This window comes from Emydura macquarii, unplaced genomic scaffold, assembly GCF_026122565.2.
Source record: "Emydura macquarii macquarii isolate MOO-44397 ecotype Brisbane River unplaced genomic scaffold, CSIRO-AGI_Emac_v2 contig_1424, whole genome shotgun sequence".
Classification (NCBI taxonomy): Eukaryota; Metazoa; Chordata; order Testudines; family Chelidae; genus Emydura; species Emydura macquarii.
The window spans coordinates 1,443,442-1,466,792 of record NW_027131561.1 but is presented as its reverse complement, the minus strand read 5'-3'; the positions used below and the strand labels follow the sequence as shown (position 1 = coordinate 1,466,792).

Genomic DNA, 23,351 nt, shown 5'->3' with positions numbered 1-23,351 from the left:
TAAAAGATCAGGGCTGAAGTCCTTGTGGATTTTTCACACAGATAAAAAGCCACAGTAGTGGTGCCAGGCACCATACTGTATTTGAAACAGGAACATATTAGCAGAGTTTACGTGCAAAGAGAATTCACACAACTCTTGCTGAAATTTCAAAGACATTTGAAGGGATAAATCCAGTATTGGAGGCTCAAGAATACAGCCCTTAGTGCAATCCCATTAATATGGCAATAGAAATGTGTTCAAATTGCTTTTAGTGCCTATGTGTTGAAAAATCTCTGTAGATGCTTTTCTCTACCAGATTTGATATTATTTGAATGTTTTTACAAAAAGGCTTATAGAGCTGATGTCCCTTTAAGACACATTTGACCACACAGCTTTTATTGCTTTCTGGTATTATATTAGATGTTAACAATTAGTGATAGCGGTGTGCACTCATTCAAGTTCCTTTCACTAGGACATACAATACATTCAAAAGCATGAGGCACAACCAGATTTCCCTCACAGGAATGGATGGACAGATGCATGCGTACACACGCACGCGCACACACAAGCACACCCCCTCCCACCCCAGATTTCCCTTTCAGGATACATCACACACACAAAACCATATCTTTTCTTGCATTTTCAATGGTGGAAAAAATATGTATGACCAAAGAAAGGGAATTTCAAGAATCAAAAAACTTCCTGCATAAGGTGACAAAAATTCACTTGACCATCTATCTCCCTGCTATTGCTGCTGCTGCTGACTCATCATCCATTCTCTGCTTAAGACAGATAATTACTCATCAAGGTTCTCACACAAGTGAAAGCAGGATAAATGTTCTTCTTTGACTGTCATGCTCTTAAGTGATTTGACTTCTTGCACCCGAAAACTCCCAGCATTTACCATTATTTTTAGTTTACTAACAATAAAATACATTTTCAAATACGGAGGAGCAAACATTCCTTCCTACCTTTAAATGATTTATCTTCATATATTTGTATGGTGTGAGTTTAAATTACAACAAAAGAAAAAAGCTGGAATTTAGATTTTTGCTACCACCACTTTAATTATGAGTTGAATACATGCAGGTTATCTGACTAGCACTTTGGGTTAAATAGCAAAAGTCTTCTTGCCTTCTCATGTTTTTCCTCCCCCTCCCCAATGAATAATTTTCATTGCTTATATCCGATGACAAAATCCATGCAAATAAGAACCATCTGACACCATGCAAATGAATTATGCAAGAAACCTGCTGGACGAGTCCTTAAAAATAGTGTCAGCAAAAAATTTAAAAATAAAAAATCCTCTCCATTAAGATTTGCTAACCCCTACTCCAATTAATCTTCATTTCTTTTAAAGATTAGACACATTTCATCTCTATTCTAATTTGCTTTACACATGGGAGAAAAACAGAGAATATAAGCAAGACAATATTTGCTATTCCTCTATACTGATCTAGGCTCCTGGCTGCTAATGTAAATACACAATTTGACACTTACTAGGGCCCGTATTAGGATACAGGGCCCATATCAGGACAATGGGCCATCTTCAGCTTTAAAGCTCCATCTGGCAGCATTGCTGCTAGAGATGTCAGCCAGAACAGCTGTAAAGTGCAGGGAAGCAGACCTCATACCTGCAAACCCTGTGCTTGCACAGAAACTGCTTTGCTCTATTTTCTAGAGTAAGGTTTGCCTAACAGAGGTTGATCTCTAGGATGACCACACAGAAAGAGACTGACAAATTAGCTTTTGGAGAATTATGTCTCTTACCTTCAAAGCAACATCATTTAGTTCAGTCCCAGAGATTTTGATCAGATTTTCACAGCATCCTTTCCTTACTGGTATGGCTGCAAAAGCAATGATGTCATGGGGAGGAAGCAGTAACAGTCATGTGACTGCATCCTCCCTCTATAGGGTATCTGCTGTGGGGGGAGGGGGAGAGAGAGAGGGAGAGTGTGTGTGTGTGTGTGTGTGTGTGTGTGTGTAATCCTGCAGATTTCAGCTGAGGCAGGGGAAGCTGTATCACCTTTTTCTACACATCTCATGTTGTGATTTACAAAGCTCTATCAATCAAAATGTATGACTTGCTAATTCACACCCAACTTGCTTTTCTAAAAAGGGGTTATGATTTTGTCATAACAGCAATAATAAATCAATGTTAATAAGGAAAAGCAAAATAACCATGAACTCTCGTGTCCATATGCTATGAGTGATATTGCTGTTTATTTTACAGCTATGCCCCCAAGGCCTTATTACATATTTCATAAAGATAAAAAGTTACTAATCACAGTAGTTTGAAAATGGCACAAACCACAATTTCATAATCTCTCACAATCCTCTGACGTGCCTGCTTATCACCTTACTCCATCGCATCTATCCCAAAAATGCAGCTACACAAAACATCTTTTTCTCCCACCAGTTGGACCATTTCACACCCGCTTTGAATCCTTTAACTGGCTTCCTTCATCTTCTGCATTATGTTCAAGATTCCTATCCTTACCCCAAAGTTTAGTACCTCCCGCCATCTCTGTTCTGATTTCTTATTTCACACTAGCTTTCCCATGCCTATCCACTTTCTTTTGATTCTTTTTCCTACTCATCTTTCTCCTTTCTCCCTTTCCCTGCTGCCCCTTGTGCTTGAAATTGTTCGTTTCCTTTTCCTATGTGTCACATGATTAATATCTTATTTATAAATCCCTGTTTATTTTTTTCCCCTGGAATCTTTCACTAAGATTTTTTAAGCCACTTAAAAAATATTAAATAAATAAATAAACCCCCCAGAAAAACCCAATTCTCATTGCCCTGACTTTCAAATCATTGGTCTTCCAGCGTATCAGATCTAGAACCATTCTCTAAGCACAAGTTTGGACCGAGTCTTACTCTAATTACAGTACTGTTCTGAGCACACACAATTCTCGAGTTCTAAATAAATGATTTCTTCTTAAGATAACATTTAAGATATGTATTTGTAAGATAAAATATTTTATTTGTAAGGAAGATTTGTCTCTCTCAGTATATAGTTCACAATGACATTTTACAAATACATAGAATCATAGAATATTAGGGTCAGAAGGGACCTCAAGAGGTCATCTAGTCCAACCCCCTGCTCAAAGCAGGACCAACCACAACTAAATCATCCCAGCCAGGGCTTTGTCAAGCCACACTTTAGAAACCCCTAAGGATGAAGATTCCACCACCTCCCTAGGTAACCCATTCCAATGCTTCATCACCCTCCTAGTGAAAAAGTTTTTCTTAATATCCAACCTAGACCTCCCCCACTGCAACTTGAGACCATTTCTCCTTGTTCTATCATCTACCATCACTGAGACCAGACTAGCCCCATCTTCTTTGGAACTCCTCTTCAGGTAGTTGAAGTCTGCCATCATATCCCCCCCTCATCCTTCTCTTCTGCAGACTAAATAAGCTCAGTTCTCTCAGCCTCTCCTCGTAAGTCATGTGCCCCAACCCGCTAATAATTTTCATTGCCCTTCGCTGGACTCTCTCCAATTTGTCCACATCCTTTCTATAGTGGAGGGCACAAAACTGCACACAATACTCCATATGTGGCCTCACCAGTGCTTAATAGAGGGGAATAATCACTTCCCTCCATCTGTTGACAATGCTCCTACTAATGCAGCCCAACATGCCATTAGCCTTCTTGGTAAAAAGGGCACATTGTTAACTCATATCCAGCTTTTTGTCCACTGAAACCCCAACATCCTTTTCTGTAGAACTGCTGCTTAGTCAGTTGGTCCCCAGTCTGTAGCAGTGCATGGAATTCCTTCCTCCTAAGTGCAGGACTCTGCACTTGTCCTTGTTGAACCTCATTTAATTTCTTTTGGCCCAATCCTCCCATTTGTCTAGGTCACTCTGTATCCGATCCCTACTCTCCAGCATTATCTACAACTCCCCCCAGCTTACCGTCAACTGCAAACTACTATATATACATAGTTGTGTAAAGGCAAGTTACCAAATTATTATGCTTTATTATAGCATTACACTCACATTACTCATCCTCCTTCACTTTACACATTTGTTTTAGGCTTAATTATCTTTAGAGAAGGCCTTCTCAGTACCAAACCGGAAAGTAAATACAGCAAAGTTTAGGGTGTTGTCATAAGTACTACACGTTTATTACAATATTCTGTTTGCCTCACTTGGGATATCCATTTTGAACTGGTCAAATCCCCTAATCTCCTCATGTTCACATCCTTCCTCAAAACCCACTTCTAGAGTGATACCTATGAGAAATTAACTACCTACCAATAATTAGGTAGGATAAAATAGTATGGTTGCACACAAGGAATCGTTAACAGGCTACAGACGGGGAACACAGGTGGATTCAACCCATAACCGTTTAGGTTAAGAAAACAGTTCTGTAACAGTTCTCTTTGCATTCATGCAGAAAACATTTGGGGCAGGCCAAACAAATAGCCAGCAGCTCCATAACTATGTATACCCAACTGGACCAAATCCTTCGGTAGGCATTGCATACCAGGTGTTACTATAAATAGAAAACTGGAGTAGTGACTTCAGAATGGCTAAACAGCTGCTCCAAATCTGGGCTCCAGGTTGAAGAAATGCCTGTCTCCCCCGGTTTCCCATGCAGATTCCCTGACCAAAGTCCATTTACATGGACTTTGCACAAGCAATTAGATCTTGGGACTTAGTCTAGTATGTCTGGGTTTTCTCAAACATTTTCACTGTGTGGACCACATCTTAAGAGAGATACTGGCTTATGGGTCCACCTCCCTGCATAATCATGGTCAGGCAGATCACCTCTCCTCCACCCTCATTTATAATCATGTAAGAGCCCTGTGCCAATTACAATAGTCGCATGTGTGGGACAGTAGCATTAGGAAAGTATTTAGAGCAGGACTTTAAAAACATGCTCCGTGTTGTCCTAACTCTGCTCCAGCTGGAATCAGGAGTAAAACTCCAATTGACTTCCATGGAAGCAGCTGGCTGCCCCATCTCTTTTGAAAATCCCACCCTTCATGTACCTGGAGTTTCCTTTACTTTTTAAAATCCTTTTAATTCCAGTTTTGCAGTTCAAAATAAGGAGGAGAGCCAGCTCCATGTGACCCATCAGCTCTTTATGGGCCACAGCTGAAGAACCTCCTATTAATCCCACATAATCCAAGTACCATAACCCTAGCCATAAGCAAGCGAGTGATTGCACCAATCAAATGAGCACACGCCCAAGGGCTCCCTTTTTTTGTGTAGAGAAGCTTCTAAATTAATGGTCTAATTCTTCCCTTCTTCTGTGTCAGTCTCATTGAACTCATCCCACAGTTATATTCTCTTCCTATCACATCCTTGATGTGTATGTTTAGTAAAGTGGACTCATTACTAATATGCTGAAGGATTTTAGGGGCATAACAACTAATTCACTATAGAAAATAAAACTCTATCATCTAGATTCTTCTGTAGGTTACAGAAACATGCAACTAAAAATATCCTGTAAAATCTTTTAACCCCAAGTACATAGGCATTTTCCAAAGCACCAGCCAAATGAACGTTTTAAACCACACAACTTAAGTCCAGAGTTTCCAAATAGTTAAAACACTGATGCCTTTCCATACGATTTCTCATTATTTTCAACAACTACATTATGAAGTGGACCAAACAATCTGCTCAATTTATAGTCTCACACTGAATGGTGAAAAAGTGGTTGTACTATATACGGGAGGAGAGTGGGGGAAAGATATTCTTGTTTTCCCTAGAACAAAGGTTCTGGAGTATTTTAAACCTTCTCCCTGTAAATGAAACTTTTTAAAATCTCCCACAAGATCCTCTAATTGTGGGGTTCTTCTACACTTAAAATGAACATAGTCTTCCTCCCTGGATAAAATTTCGTATTTTACTGTGATCAACAGGACCTACAGTTAACATCAACATATATAATCAGCTAAGCTTTAGAAGATCCTTGTTATCATCTTTATGTAACACTTACCTTGAACTATCATCTTGCAATATATTTACCATTGTTTGAGTAAAAGAGATGTGTGAAACTTTGTTCTTATACCATGATGCAATTCCAATATATCCCCTTTAACTTTTGTTGTTGATCTTGACGCAGTAATGAGTGAAGGCTAAACTTCCAAAGACTCTTTCTAGCAGACAGGTTAAAAATAGTCTAGCTCTATTATACCCATAATGCCTTATGAACAGTGAACTCAGAACGGCATATATTCAGTGCTATAAATTTCCTCTGTGCTCATGCTGCCCAGGGTTACGCAGATACAATCAGAAGACAGAGCTTCTGAAGCATAGTGACCCACTGTCTGCCAGGCATTTTGTATATTCATTTTCAAATTCAATGCATAGTCTTTTGAAGAAATGTCCTTGTGTGGCTTAGTAAGAGTAATTCAAGCCAGGAATGAAACTCAAAAATTAACTTATGCCGTATATCTTCCTTCTGTTTGGAGTGACCCCATCTAGGAACTATGATGCTCAATACATAGTTAAAGAAGTAGTTTAAAAAAAAAAAAAAAGTAGAAATAGGATGACGCTATCTGCACAGCACAAATTAAACCTTAGCAGGGAAATCGAACTGCCTTTTCTCTACAGAGAAATTGCTCATCATAACACAAAAGTAGCAAATAAGCCCAGAAAAGGTCTTAACCATGAACCTCTAATGCAGATGTCACCTTATTTTCAAGAGAGGGTAGTAGTGCAAAGTCTTTGGACCATTATTCCCACACTTGGCACTCTGGATCCATTTCAAGCCTTTAGGGTAACCTTTCTGGACGGTTTGGTTTCACAAGCTCCCTAACTTTTACCATTAGATGAAAGTTTATTACAGTGATGTCATCTAAATTTAACAATGCTATATGGCATAAAAAATTACTTTTTTAACGGTATTATAATGGACCTATATGTAAATTATTTCAAAAACATATTGTAGTAACATAACAAAGCTCTATTTGTATTTATAGTAAATTATTTTATTCTGTAGAAGAAATACTTTGCAAATAATACAAATGACACAATCATACAAAACTGTGACAAAAACAAGAGAGATTAATACTGAGTATTATAACTCATTAATTACCACATCAAAAAAGAGTACTCATTACAGCAGTCAATCTTGGACTCACGAAACAGTCTGGTGATACTGTACAGAAAGCACCATTAAAAAAAACAAAAAAACAGGCACATTTGCCATTAGATACCACACTCTTATTTCCTAGTCTAGGTATATGACAAGTCTGAGATATCTCAGATATCACTGTGTGGTACCTGCTGGTAAACGCTGCCTTTTTAATGGCAATCACTGTAAAGGAGACAGATCTATTCCCTCTCACTCACTGGGCCATTCAGGTAACGAGCACTGATAGAAAGAGTTGGTGTTCTTAGACTTTCATCCCAACACTGACAGTTGTTTTAATTGGTTTTTAGTTTTTATTTATTCAATTAGTATTTATGTTTGTTTATATTCTGTGCATTTTCTGAATCTCTCTTACCCAGGCATGAGAACTTTTTTCACAACTATCAATACCAGTGCCAAGAAAAGAGGCTTGAAGGCAGTTAGTATGATAAAGCCAAATATCCTTCATCTTCACATCCAGTTCTTTTGTTACTTTTTTCATGCCAGATTAGATTAATAGAAAGCTTACGAACACTATGTCAGATAAAAAGGAATATAATTTAAAACCACAAATGTCTTTGTTACTAATAATGTTTGATTATTAATCTGGTTGAGTTTTTAATATATTTTGCTTTTTCTATTTTATACTCTGCTTACTTTCTTCCTCAGATTGGACAATGAAAATAGACTCAGGCAGTTTAACTTTCAGGTTCTCATGCTCTTACAGGATGATACAACATATGAGTTCTAAACATTGCAGGGAATGATTACTTGTTTATAAAAATAATGAAAACATTTCTACTGGTCAGAGATTTTGCAAGTTTGTTGGCTTTTACACAAAACCTAAATTTGGGGTCAAATTTGTCCTGACAATGTCCCTTTAATCAAGAGAGAACTTGATTTTCACATTGGGTGCTCCAACAATTAGGCTAAATAAGTCTTGTGTGGGGCATCTTTCTCTTTAGGTAATGCATGTTAGAAAATATTAGAAACTGTATATAGTAGTTTAGTAAGAAGCATTTTTACATACTTGCAAGATGCAAAGACACAAAACTGGCATTCTCGGGAATTTAGGGTGACAGTCCTATGTTAAAGCTAATGGAAACAAATAAAACCACTCCTGGTCAAGTCGTAGATGGCCCAATTGCCAAACAAGTGAGCTATTTCTTCCAGAGGTATAAGCTCTGTTTCTGAAAAGCATTTCTATTCAGGAAGGCACTTACACATGTGCTTAACTCAAAACACATGCTTAAAAAGACATGCCTGTGTTTAACCATCCTTCTGAATAGGGTTGCTTTCCAGAATATAGGGCTTAAGTACTTTCCTGAATCGGGCCCCCATGTTTAAAACTACGCAGATGCTATATTCCTTTACTGGTTTTATTAATATGGCAAGTTCGCAATCTCCCCTTATTTCCCTCTTTATTAAATCATAGTAAAAACAAAGACCTGCCACCCTCTTCCTTCCCCCCGTTTAAATTGAGAATCTAGTTAAAAATATAAAGATACATTAAACACAACTGAAATGAGAACAATCTATTAGTGCACAGTAAGAACATGCAAATGACTTCTGCTATGTTGAATGGCATTTTTAATCAGTATTAAAAACACTGCAGGTGATAATATTTGGCTATAACACAAGACAGTGCTAAAGAATACAATTTACATTATAAGATAGTAAAGCTGATAAAAGTGAAATTTAGAACATAGTATTTTCATTTCAGGTATCAGAAACAAAACCAGCTCAATGGTTCCATTCTACTGCATGACAAATACTGAAGAACAAAATTTCAGTCTTAAAATACATCTTAAAGTAGGTATTTTCCTTCAAGGAAAAATGTACTATAAATAAATTACAATACAGTGAATTTGCCTGAACTCACTTTGTTTCTGTCTTCCAGCCTTTAAGTCAAATACAACAGCATAAAAACTGTACACACTCTTAACAGGATAGTTGATCTTTTATAAAATAAGTTGTCTTCAGAGATGTCAATTTCACAACAAGGAAAAACCAAGCCCTGTTGCAGTCACTATTATAAAATATATATGTGTGTGTGTGTGTGTGTGTGTGTGTGTGTGTATGTATATATATATATTTATATTTTTTTACTTTTACTTTTTTATTTTTTACAAAAGGTGTATATTAATAGCTTTTGCACAAACTTTTAAAAAGAAATTTAGCTAGTCTAATAATTTCATTAAAAGAAAACAGGCAGATAAATACTTCATGTTTACAATGCAACATGTCACACGTCATCAGCTGGCAAAGGAAGTATGTTAATCCTTGGTCTTGTAAAAAATGCTATCTTCTCTCTGCCATTTGAAAAAAAAGATAAAAAGGTTGTCAAACAAATACATATATACATAGCTTTCATTTCAAGAAACTGAATTTGTTTCAATCTCTATTTAGCCCTTCCTCGGATCAAATATTTAAAAAATATTTGTGTGTTTATAAACATAATAAACCAGGCTCATATTGTATAGTTATTATAAATATATAAAATAAACAAAATAATTAATAATACCACCTAGCTCTTGTATAGCACTTTTCATCAGTAGCTCTCAAAGTGCTTTGCAAAGGAGGTTAGCATCATTATATCCATTTTACAGATCATTTAGAATCAGACTTTTGGAAGAAACAAAAAAGTACTACTACTCTCCACTGCTAGCTATATGGGATAGAACTGGATGGGGAATACGAGAAGGTTACTCACTTGGTGCAGTAACTAAGGTTCTTCGAGATGTGTCCCCCTGTGGGTGGTCCACTCCAGGTGTCTGGTGCGCCCAGATTGGAGATTTTTGTCAGCAGTGTCTGCTCGGGTCACGCATGTGCGGCCTGTCTTGCAGCGCCGTTGGTGCCTCAAGCTGTACACGTGCAACCCGACCCCCTCTGTTCCTTCTCTACCGTGGAGCAATAAGAAGAACAGGCTCCGAAGGAAAGGGGGGAGGGAGGGTAGTGGAGCACCCACAGGGACCCACATCTCAAAGAACCTCAGTTACTGCACCAGGGGAGTAACCTTCTCTTCTTCTTCAAGTGTTGTTCCTGTGGGTGCTCCACTCTAGGTGACTATGGAGCAGTGTCCCTCATTTGGCGGCGGGAACTTCGGAGTTGTTATGGTCTATGGATGACAGCACAGTTTGGCCTATGGTTGCGTCTGACCTGGAAGCTTGGTCAATGGTGTAATGTTTCGTAAATGTGTGTACTGAGGCCCACTTAGCCGCTCTACATATGTCAGCTATGGGAACGTTCTTAAGGAAGGCTGTGGATGCTGCCATTCCCCCTGGTGGAGTGCGTTCTGATCCCTTGTGGGGGTTGCACATTCTTTAGGGTGTAACATAAGTGAATGCAGTCTTTTATCCACTTAGAAAGTCTCTGATTAGGTACGGTCTCTCCTTTAGAGCATTCTGCTATCAATACGAAAAGTCTTAATGTTTTCCTGAAAGATTTCATCCTGTCCAAGTAGAACACTAGTGCTTGTCTAACATCTAATGTGTGTAGCAAGGCGTTTTGTGCGTTCTTGTGCGGCTTTGGATAGAAAGTAGGCAGATGAATTCATTGGTTAATATGGAACAATGAGTTGACCCCTTTGGCAAAAATTTCAGGTGAGAACATAGTGTGACTTTGTCTTTGTAAAAAATTGTGTAGGCTGAGTGTGCCATGAGTGCCCCAATTTCCGCTACACTTTGTACAGATGTTATGGCCACTAGGAAGGATGCTTTCATGGACATGTGATAGAGGGAACATGTCACTAGTGGTTCGAACGCAATACAAAGTTCAGGTCCCATGGAATAGTGGGCATGCGGATCTCGGGTATGTGTTTGGTATGCTGCTAAGGAATCGTTTGACCATCCGGTGAGTAAATATAGTCTTGTCTGCTATTTTCAGGTGGACAGTAGCTATGGCGGCCAAATTAACTTAGATAAAATTGAATGAGAGGTCTGAATTTTTGAGTTTGAGAATGTACTTCAGGACATTTGGAATTGAAGCCAATACAGGTAAGATATGTCTCTTTTTACACCATTTGTTGAACCTAGTCCATTTTTAGAGGTAAGTTTTGCAAGTCATTTATTTTCTTCTGTTTAATAACACATTTTTGACTTGTGTTGAACATTCTAACTCTTCCCCTTGAAACCATGCAGGAGCCATGCCGGGAGATGGAGTTTGCCTATGTGCGGGTACAGAGTCTAGCCACTGTCTTGATGGAGTAGGTCTCTGCATGTTGTAAGGACTACTGGTGTGCACATCGACATCTGAAGCAGGTCAGAATACTACATCTGTCTCAGCCATGCAGGAGAGATGAGGATTACTCTCGCTCTGTCCGAGCGTATTTTGTGTAAGACACTCAGGATCATTGGTATGTGGGGAAATGCACATAACAGATACTTGTTTCAGCTGATGAAGAAGGCATCGCTCATGGATTCGGTACCTAAGCCCACTCTGGAACAAAATAGTGGGCATTTCTGGTTCTGTGGGATTGCAAAGAGGTCGATGGTTCGATGGTCCCATTGTCGAAAGATGTCCTACAGTACTACCTCATTTAGTTCCTATTCGTGTTTCTGTGCGAAGTTCCTGCTAAAGGCATCTGCAGTAACATTCTGGCATCCTGAGAGGTATGAAGCTGAGATACTGATGCCATGATGGATGCACCATTTCCATAGCTTCATCCCCTCTCTGCATAACAAGTATGAATAGGTTTGCCCTTGACGGTTTATATAATATATGCATGCGATTTTGTCCGTCATGACTTTCATTGTTTTGTTCTTTATAAGCGGGAGGAAATGCAAGCATCATTGCGTACCACCCGGAGTTCTAGCAAGTTTATATGTAGACATGTTTCCATTCGAAATCACCTGCCCTATGTGGTGTGGTGCAATAGATGCGCTCCCCATCCAATGAGGGATGCGTCTGTTGTAATTACAATTGAGGGCAGCTCCTGATAGAATGGGATGCCAACCCTCACGTTAGCAGGATGTGCGGCCACAGTAGTGAGTCCTTGATGTGGTTGGGCATTGTTAGCACTTTGAATAGACAATGCGAGGATTGTATACTGTGGACAGCCTTACCTGTAGGCATCACCTTATCTGCAGATGCGCGTCTTACTACATAAGTTGTGGCTGCCATGTGGACCGGAAGTTGGAGACACGTGTGGGCTGTGAGAAGAGGACTTTTTCTTATAGAAGAGATCAGGTTTCTGATGGTATCGAATCTCTTTTCCGGTACTGATGACTTCGCTGATGTTGAATCAAGGTATAAACTTATGAATTCTAGCTGTTGTACTGGGGCTAGTGTGGTTTATCATGAGTCCCAGGGCCTGGAACAGAGATGTTTGCTGTGTGGCTTGCAACACCTCTGTTTGAGTGCTTGCTTTTATTAGGCAGTCGTCTAGGTATGGAAATACAATTAATCCTTGACTGTGAAGGTATGTGGTTACTATGGCTAGTATCTTAGAGAAGATCCTTGGTACTGGGGAAAGGCTGAAGGGAAGTATTCTGTATTGATAGTTGCTGTATCTGAGGATAAACTGAGAAACTGTCTGTGTTCCAGAAGTACAGTGACATAAAAGTGGGCATCCTGTAGGCTGAAAACCAGTCTCCTTGTTCCAGTGGTGGTATGATGGTCAATAGTGTGACCATTTTGAATCTCTGTTCCCATACGAACTTGTTTAGCTTTCTGAAGTATAATATGGGTCTCCATCCTCCATTTTTCTTCTGGGTTAAAAAGGAACAGGAATAGAAACCCTTTCCTCTGTATTGTTGTGGCACCTGTTCTACTGTGCTGCGGAGTACTAGATGATCTACTTCTTGCTGTATGAGGTGCTCATGAGTTGGGTCCCTGAAGAGGGACGGGGGAAGGGGGTTGGGTTATAGGGATATTGGTGAAGGGGATGGAGTACCACGAGCGAATTATCTCTAGCATCCATCTGTCTGATGTTATGGACACCCAGGTATTTTGGAATGGACAGAAACGGTGGCCAAATTGCATGGTGAGTAATTCTAGCACTGGAATTTGAGGGAGGTCATTCTGGCTCTCAACCAATCTTTCAAAATTGTTTTGACGATGACAGCTGGGATGTTGACTGTTGCTGGTTATTTTGTCGTCTTTTCTGAGGCCTTTGCCTGGATCGATATGTGTCATATTGCCTGTGTTAATAGGGGTATTGTGGGTATCTTCTTTGATAAGGTTGGTATCTAACTTGTCTCCTTCTTGTTGCAGGATACACAGGGTCTACAACGTCACTCGCAAGTCCTTCATTGCATGATCATTGATTGTAAGTCCCTGGGCAGGGCTGCCGAATGGAGCCAGGAAGCCCTTCGCATGACGATCGTCATGGCCATGGTTCTGGCAGCTGTATCTGCTGTGTCGAGAGCCTCCTGCAGGGCTGTTCTAGATATAAGCTGACCCTCCATAACAGGAGATTGAAATTGCGCCCTTCTTTCCTCTGATATAATGTCAATAAAGTCCATGAATTTTGTGTGTGTGTCATGGTCACAATTGGAAAGTAATGCGGCGTAGTTGACTACACATAGTTGTAAAGTGGATGAGGAGTAAACTTTCCATCGGAATAAATCTACTCTCTTCCAGTCCTTGCCCTTGGGTGTGGATTTGTGATGAGTGTTTTGCCCCTTTGATATGCTGCTTCCATGACCAGGGAATTGATGGGTGAACAAAAACTCCACTCCCTTAGAATGGACATAATATATTTTATCAGCCCTTTTGCACATGGTGGGATGATGGTTGGAGTTTGCCATGTGCTGTCCACTGGTTCCATTACTGCTTTGTCCATTGGTAAGTCTATCTTAGATGGCGCTGTGGTGTGCAGGATTTTCAAGAGCTTATCGTGTTTCTCCGATACCTCTTGAAGTGGTATCTCCAAATCTTGTGCTACTCTTTTAAACAGGTCTTAAAATTTCCTGAAATAATCCGCACTTGTAGGTGGAGGTGGTATTATGGTATTGTCCGGTGAAGAGGAGGAGTTGTGTGGTGTTGGTGATGCTTGTGGTTCTGCTGCATCATCCACCTGCTTAATGGCTTCTGATGGAGGGTCCACGACCGATTGTATTGAGTGGTGTGGAGACATATTTCTATCCCTATGAGAAGTAGAGGGTCTGCTGTAATCCCTGGCCTACTGTGACCATGTTTCCCAATTACACCACTGCACTGGGTATAGCATGGGTGGGACCAACCATGGGGGTGCATGCCACGGTTGTCCTGGATAACCACCATATCCCCTATGACCAGAGGGGAGAGATGTGAGTCTACAAGGTGAGGAGTGTTGAGGAGAGAAAACTCCTTCCTCAATATTGTCATCTTTCCCGCTGGACGATAATACTGGGAACATGATTCCATGTGGAGGCGGTGACATGTCTGTGCCATATAGTGGTAAATCCTCCTGTTCATGGTACTTCGTCTTAGACTTGTGTTTCCCACCCGGTGCCGAACTTGGTGCCACAGAGTCGATTGGTGCCGACATCTGAGTCACTTCCAATGAAATGGTCGGCACCGTTACCATCTGTGTGGCTGTCTGTCTCGGTGCCACAATTGCATCTGGTGCCAAAGCTGCGGTTCGCACTGTAATACAAGCCAGTGCTGAGGTCATGGTCAGTGCCGTTTTCACAGTCAGTGCTGACCTGTTTCGTCGGTGCCGAATCAGAGGAGGTCTTCACTGTTTTAGCCCTTGACTGTCGTTCTTATGACTCTCTTTCGGTGCCACTGAGGATGCCAGGCACCGAAGGGGTCTGAGCAACCATTATTTTGGTCGGTGCTGGCCTCTTTTTGGCAGGCTTTTAGATGGCGTTGAAGCCCTTTTCCAGACGTGTTTATCAGATGGTAACAGTGATGACTCTCACCGACGATCTGAGGCAGGTCTCAGGGAATTCTCCATTAGAATCAATTTTTACCCAAGTTACCTGTCATTCCTGGCCCTTGCCATGAGGTTCCTACAGTGGGGACATTACTGTGTGACATGTCCCTCACTGAGGCATCTAATACATTGAGCATACCTGTCTGACGCCGGCATGGTGTGTCTGTACAAAGTGTATCTTTTGAAACCTGAGGAACCAGGCATGATAACTGTACAACTACTAGATATGCTAAGGGATAGGGGAAGGAATTAAAAAAAAAAAAATTAAATTAACTTTGAGGGAAAAGGGTAAGGCGAAATAACTCACTAAACTAAGTTAACTTCTATTCTATTCTAACTTTTCTCTCAGAACGAGCGGTTGAAGGGAAATGCTGCGGCTCCGTCTCGGACCGTAGATGATTGAGAAGGAACTGAGGGGGTTGGGTCATGAGCACGCACATAGCTCAAGGCGCCAACAGCGCCGCAAGACAGGCCACACATGCACAACCTGAGCGGACACTGCTGACGAAAATCTCCAATCAGGATGCACGGATGCACCAGACACCTAGAGTGGACCACCCACAGGGACACCACTCGAAGAAAGACAAATTCCTTGCCAATATAAACCATAGACACTATTACTTTTTGGATGAAAGCTGCTCCACAGTACAAAGGAGCACACAAGGCTTTACACATCAGCTAAACCTTGCACTGTTCCTCTTTGCTGGACAAAACTGCACTGTTTCAGATTTTATTGTAACATATACAGAAACTAATGGACTAACTATTTCTGGATACATTCATATCTGAAATAAGGAAATTGTTATTCTTCTCACTCTTTTATTGAGCAAACGCCACACAGCAGATTAAATGTGATTAGAAACTATCCCTGGTTTCATCTCTGTATGCCAGTCTATATATTTGATTTATTTTCCCCCTGCCTTGTGTTCCCCAATATGAAGGGCTTAAGGTTGGTGCTGTTATTGCAGGAATTAGACAGCTATCAAAAACCAATCCTGCAATTTCTACTCTCCTGAGGCCCTGCCTGTCAGCAGGAGAAAAGGATTTTTGCCACTCAGACAGGCCCACATCAATAAGTAAAGGTTATAGATACACAAGACACTACACAATGAAGCCAGATGGTTTGGAGCTACCAAAATAGCTATAATAATAATATACCACATAGTACTACAATTTGTACACTACAACCAACAGAGGCTTGTAAAGGTTAAACGTGCTATTTTCAATACAGATGTTATTGCTTACCTAAAAGTCTGCACCTGAATAGGCTCTTTCTGGTTTTGTCCACGCAGTTGGTATACTTCTTTGGATGCTTTCTTTAGCATTTTTTCAGCTGCTTGTTCTTGGTGATTTTCAAATTTGGTCTGTCTTGTCTGCAAAGTATTAAAACAGAGACCACGTGGGAAGAAAGGCATTGCGATTCCCCTACAACATATTTATAACTTATAGCAATATCAGAAAATATACTTTAAAATACCACAAAATCAAACTTTTGCTGGACAGTTTTGAATCTCTCAGATACATCAAACAGTTCTGTCCTCCAGTAATTGTCACTAATGTGATTTTCAGTAATAATCAATATATTGATGTTTTCATGATGGTAACAACAAGGGTAACTGAGGTGAAACTGTTTATTTGAAATCGTATAACATTATAAAGTTCCATTTATTTAACTTTAGCACTTCTGAGGTACATTTACAATCAAGCAAGATTGAATCAAGGCTTCTGAATATGCCCAATGTACAGCCCAAAAAATCATACCTGCCTCTCTGCTTCCTTCAACAAATTTCGGAATCGTTCGTCCCGAAGGACGAAGTGGGGTAGATCAGTTTGCCCTCTGAGTTGGGCATCTTCCAGACGTTGCCTCAACTCTCTTAAAGCACATATCTCTTCATTCAGCTGTCTCTGTCTTGTTCTGGATGCCTGGAGATCCAGCTCCAGGTCTAGGGATGTCCTTGCCATAAGCTCAGCCAAAGAAGATCTACAGGACTGCTAGGTTATTATAATTCAAATAAGACACGCAACAGAGATGTTATTCAGAACATGTCGTATTGATATATTCTTAGTTGGTTAAGGCAGACATTTCATGTCTGACCTTAACTCTTCTGGCACTGGACGTTTTGGAAATAATGTACCAATCTCACTGTGATAAGACTAAACATATTTTGTATATTACTATTTGTATATTAAATATATTTGTATATTATTTTAATTCATATTTGGTGGTAGATTCAAGTTTTGGTCTCAAAAAACTAACTGCCTTATCCTTGTAAGATGTCTTAGTCTATAAATAATTATAAGATTGCGAACCAAACTTTCTTATTTTGCATACCTTCCTCTGCCATCATGACATTCTTACAGTTAAATGATGACTTCAGGAATAGCCTTTAGCAAAGGGTGTGTATAAACTACACCACTAGAGAAGTAAACCCCAAAAGCATTGTGACTCAAGAGACACATCCTGAGTAAAAATTCCTTCCAAGCTTCTTCCTTGCTCTGAAGGACGTAGCAATTTGCTACTCATATATACCAGCAATACATTATAAAACTTCCCACGCTGGCTCAGCTGCACTAGCCAGCAAGCACAAGGGATAACATCAAGGCTCTGTACACTCCCTACCCCACTTCTCTGGTAAGAGACTAAAGGGGCATTTAACCTTGCCTATTCCTGAACACCTAGGACCAAGTCTAGGTAGCCCACATTGATTAGAAATCTCTGTTACAATCCTATCAGTCTCACTGCACTCTGTGGGTATGCAGCTCACGCAGTCTTACCCACAGTGTTTTAAAACACTGGATAATTAAACCAAACCATAATTAGTATCTAGGTAAATTGGTCACTAGCTGACAGGCAAGTTTTTACAATTATTTATGACTGTATCTCAAAATCTGTCTCTTCCCCTAAAAAAACCCAATTATTTTATTACATGACAGTACCAGATGCTTCATAAAAACTATCTTAACATACATATTTGAAATCCAGGTTAAAGTACCAGTGCTTCAGTTAGTAAAATAGTCTCAGCAGAGAAAAATACACATTGTTATACTGTAATATACCTGCTTATAACGCAAAGTTCGCCTTTCCAATGTATTGCGGATGAAAGGTGACTTCCTTGGCAGGGTTGAACTGTCACTGTCACTACGATACAGCTGATTAGAAAAAATATTAAACGTAAATGGACATTTACTCATGATTGCTTTGGAATTAAAAATGTTATGAGCTATTTGAAAATAATGCCATCTACTTTCAGACAACAGAACACTTTCCTGGGACATTTGGGATTTACTTACATTAACACACAAAAGTTCCCAGACTGCATCATAAACTCATATTTGACTTCACTTCAAAAAAATTGTATTGTGCAGTTTCTGAAGAAAGTCCATTTGTTAAAAGATGGTACATGTGTTTTACTATGTTTCTTTTTAAATTGCTAATAGATTTTTGTGTTTAGCAAGATTGATCATAATCATAAGTGGTTTATTGTTGTGAATAACAAGCCAATGTCACTAAATTATTAGCTTGTCAGATTCGATGAGGTGCCTGCTTTAACAATATATAATAAAACCATATCTAGCATTACATAGTGCTTAACTTCTTTGAAGCACATGAAGCAATGCACATACATTTATTGGCTCCAACAGATAATTTCTGAATATTGAGTGTCAGTAACAAATATTCAAAGTAATGAAAAATGGACAATATGGGTTTTCACCTTTTGAGGATATGATTGATTACACAACCCTATTAAATATGCAAGAGAAAAAGTAAATTTCCTAATTTGACTAATGCCCAGGACAAAGTTGAAAAAAGATTATAACAATAGACTGGGCACAAAGACACAGTCTCCTTCTTTCTTTTCTTAAATTACTAACAAATATCTCAGTTAAAACTTGAAGGTGGCAATATATGACTTAAACATTGTTGTTTTTTTTTTTTTCTGTTATCTGTCCTGAGCATTAACAGGCTATGTACTTTCCTTCAATGGGAAGGGAACAAGCAAAGATAATAAAGTATTTAAATTGCTACATAACTGTGCTGCATCAAATAATAAGTATCATGTCATTCAGTTATATGAAAATATAAATGGCAGTGAAGATGCAATTAATAAATACATAGTGGAGAGATTAAAAAACTGTCTACTCTTTGTAAGGGAAGATGTTAAGCACAGCAAAACTACACATCCCCCAAAAACCGTAAATCATGATTACATTTGCAAAATCAAGTTCTCAAAAGTTAGGAAATGCCACTATTAAGGTTGACTGTTAGCTAACCTTATGTTGGTACTACTGCCATTCTACCTATAATGTGGCAGAATCTGTTATTAAGGAGCCACTTTGGATAGAAATGTGCAACAATTTTATCTGAGCCTCTTGCAGTATGAGTTTCAAGGTGTATCAAGTGGCTATGTGAGTTATTTGTATTATGGTAGCAAGAAGGAACTCTGAACAAGGATCAGAACTCCATTGTATTAGATACCATATAGACAAAAATCAAAGAAGAGTTATGTAATAGGTTCTTATGATAAATATTGCTGACCTTCAAAAGACAATTCTATCATTAGATGCTTAATATTTTATAGAGAACTATATTCCTGACAGTGAACTCTTTCCAGTGATAATATTTCAATGCAATGCAGATTTTTTTGGTTAGAACTAAACTTTCGTCTTCTGAAAGTATAATTGCAAACAATTTCTACTTACTCTGCAAACATACTGACTTCGTGCTCCAGGTGAGAAGGTCTGTGAACGAACAATAGTGCTACTACGAACAAAAGCAGAACCACGGGGCCTGCGGCAGGTTCTCTCTTTTGGAAGAATAGTCACTTCTTCTGGGAAGAGATCCTCTGTGTTGGTCTCTTTATCCACCTAAAGTCATAGCCAAAAACAGTACATTTATTCCAATGACCTTTTCTACAACAAAAGCAGAAACACTTGCCATGTAAGTTATGATCCTAGTTTTAATCAATATGTCCAGTGCATGAATCATCTCTCATTTAAAAAAACCATAATTCTAAAACCACATAATTCAAGATAGTGGGACTGGTTTGCAAGTGCCAACAGCCTTTCTGCTGGGCCCTACACCATCAGGAGATTAACATATTGCATCCTAAAGCCACATCACAAAACAGTGCATGCACTCTGCTGGACAGGACAGCTGTCTAATCTCTTACTTCAATGGAAGGAGAGAACTGAATAACTTTTCAGAAAATTGCTGATTCTAGAAAGGTGGCAACCCCAGAATTAGGTCATTACAAAGGTAGGGAGAGGAGTCAGTCACATGGAAACAGAAGACTTTTGAGAATATCACAGAAAAACCTCAAAGTATTTGGAGATCTAAAACATACAAACTTTGAACCAAGCTTCCAAGCATTTAGATGGCTCACTCAAATATTCAGCGTGCCCCAACTACAATGTGACACTAAATGGCATACCACAATCTGAAAGGACCAGATGCTCAGTAGATGTAAATATATACAGTTCCATTGACTTCAATGGATCTGCACTGATTACCACCTGCTAGGGACCTGGTCTATGTCTTAACTCCTCAAACAAAAGATTTTAAATGACATAACAGCTTTCAACACATCAAATTTGGTCTGAAAACCAGATACATTTATTTTAACACAACAAGAGTGAAGTAACACATTTAACCTTTCAGTTTTTTACTTTTTAAAAAATCTTCCCTGAATGTGACATTGGTATGAATATTTGCATGTGAGGGTGGCCTGCTCCACAATACTTCTAGGGAACGCAGTTACTGAGTGTAGCTCCATGCTCACTCATTATGCAGGAGCAAATATATTTCACCTTACGAATTGATCAAGTGATTCTGTTAAACAAAAAACTGGACAAATATCCAATTATAGGAAGTAAAATTAAGAGAAAACATGTAGTTTCCCCTCAAAAATAACTAAAAGAGAAAGTTTAACAACTCAATATAGATTATGATTTTTAGCATTACAGACAACACTTTACGTGAGGGTTGTCTGTGCAGTTCTGATTTTATTTTCTCATCAGATGACACGAGTTCAGCTAGTGCTAATAACGCACCATGTGTGCTGGCATTTGCCAGCGTCCAAGAGTACAGTGTTTTCTCTACTTACCTTGAGGGGCAGAGGTTGCATTTTCCCAGAACTGTACTGGCCTGCCGGAACTGCAAACATATGTCCACGTAATGAATCACCACAAGATGCCACTGGATAAGTTGGTCTGGTCTGAGTGCAATTACTACATCCGCTGTCAACAGATTCTGCTTGCCAACTCCTAAGGACAGAACATTTCAAGGAACTCTCCGAAATGTGATAGTATTGTGCAAAAATTATGTGCTATGTTAATCAATTTCAACATCCAAATCAAATTTGCCTTTTTAAAAATTTTGTTTCTGCAGTTCAGATTCACTCCACTTGAATGAGGTGATTTTCCTCTTTGAACTTCCAAGATACACAGACAAGCAATCAATTTCAAATCTTTCATGGAAGAACCAGCTTTTCTGGTCCTCCCAGAAAGTCACTTCCCAGCCTTGAGAAGAGCATTAAAATAAATAAAAGGACAGAATGCCTCTTTCATACAACAAACTAACAGCATGGAAAACAGTGATGTATAAAATAAAAACTGCAAAGACTGGATTATTTAGCCTGTAAAATTAAAAGAGCAGGAGTAAGTCCTCTTTTTTAAATCTCTTAACATGAAAAGAAAGGAACACCATGGAATTAAAAGGCAGCCAAATACAGAACTTCTTAGTTATGCAGTTTATGAGGGCATTTTGTGATGTGATATTGAATATCAAGACTTTGCATAACGTGGACAGTGGGAGGGTGGTATAAAATCTTGCTGTTTGTTTTCTCTTCTACTGAGCAGTACTATAGGGAATCTCATCACACCACATGGATGGTTTGGAGGAACACACTTTTCATTTTTTTTAAATGGCTCGGGTCCGCCCCTTTTCTTAAACAGAAACAGCTATACTGGATCAGGCTGTTGGTACAATTAATCTGGCATAATGCCTTCAGCAGCAGCACCTTAGTTAGTAGGGTGTCCAGATAGCAAGTGTGAAAAATCAGGAAGGGATGGGGGGCAATAGGCATCTATATAAAAAAGCCCCAAATATCAGGACTGTCCCTATAAAATTGGGACATCTGGTCACCCTATTAACCCGTTGGAGGTAGGACAAATCCTGACCTTTGCAATGTACATCCAATACCATGAGATTGGCTGCCCATGTCATTATCGTACCTAGAATAATTACAAGTATTGTTGCTAGACCTAAAATTATAGTCACTTTTCAAAGTCCAGTCACTCAGCAAGAAACAGTCCAGTGGTTTTTGCTGAGAATTTCTGCATCAATAAATACAGGTTGATTGTACACTGCATAACAAAGCAGCCTCCCTCTTACAACTTTTATCTTTTAAGACAATACAACCCTAACATAAAAATACCCGTTTAATAAAAGCCTCAAAGCAAGAAGGAAAATGGATAAGCAGTATTTAAGGGCTTATTTCATACTTGGCATCTGCAAAGGCTCCTCATTTTGAAAATAAGGATAAAGTCTAACATTTATGGCCAATGGTTCTCAACCTGCTGTCCATGGGCCACTGGCAGCCCAATCAGCACATACCTGTGGGCCATGTGACATCCTCAGGGCCATACATCAGTGTGTATGTTGTGTGAATGTGGCTCACATAAGACAGAGAGCTGCATATCTGGCCCACAATGGTAAATAAGTTGAGAAACACTGTTTTATGGCTAATTTGTTGGTAGGAAAAGTGAAAAAAATGTTTCTACAAGACAAAGCCAATAACCTGCCTGTCTTTCTGATGGGAAAATAGTAATACTGAAATAAGCTGGTCAATTACAGACTCTTGAGAAGTAAGATGCAACTTTAAAGCTGTTGATCTAACTAAATTTTACCCCATATCTGAATAAATTCAGGATTAGTCGAGTATTCCAAAAAAGGAATCACCATAATAAGAAAACTCTGAGAAGCATGATGAATGTCCTGCAGAGAAGAGTAGTTCACCCATGCTGCATTTTACAAGATAGTCATGAAGTTTCATACAATTCAGCAAAATTCTGAAAAATGCTTTGTGGAATCAGTGTTGTGAATGTCCTTAATTTTTGCACATTTCCCACCCTGTCAAGCTGATAGCACAGTATTATCTCGTGGCCAAATTGGATTCTTTTTCTCTTATTGTGAGAGTAGTTAAGAGAATAGCATAGAAAAACAATCCCCGCACACCAGAAAAATGCAGTCTTTTACAGTGTTAACAACTCATTTCTAATTTTTGTACAAGGTCGGATATAAACAATTAAAATGCATTAATGTGTATGGCCCAATCCAGAACACACACATGTAGGTGTTTGCAGGGTCAGGACATGAACTGTCTACATTTCAACTTTGTTGCCTCTGCAAATACAATT

The 23,351-nt window shown here is 39.2% G+C and overlaps 1 protein-coding gene across 3 annotated transcripts in view; it reads right to left on the bottom strand.

The window, feature by feature from the left end:
• Positions 1-6,905: 6,905 nt before the first annotated feature.
• The window catches only part of WWC3 (WWC family member 3), a 146,657-nt gene continuing 130,211 nt past the window's right edge, over positions 6,906-23,351 (bottom strand). For 2 of the 3 annotated variants that reach the window (XM_067553011.1, XM_067553014.1), the window contains 6 exons: positions 21,038-21,197; positions 19,635-19,799; positions 17,991-18,083; positions 16,695-16,925; positions 16,179-16,306; positions 6,906-9,384 (listed from right to left, as the gene is read on the bottom strand). In XM_067553011.1, the coding sequence (XP_067409112.1) occupies positions 9,318-9,384; positions 16,179-16,306; positions 16,695-16,925; positions 17,991-18,083; positions 19,635-19,799; positions 21,038-21,197 (844 nt within the window). In that variant the 3' untranslated portion in view covers positions 6,906-9,317. The remainder of the gene's footprint in view (positions 9,385-16,178; positions 16,307-16,694; positions 16,926-17,990; positions 18,084-19,634; positions 19,800-21,037; positions 21,198-23,351) is intronic. The other variant, XM_067553012.1, reaches the window with a different exon arrangement.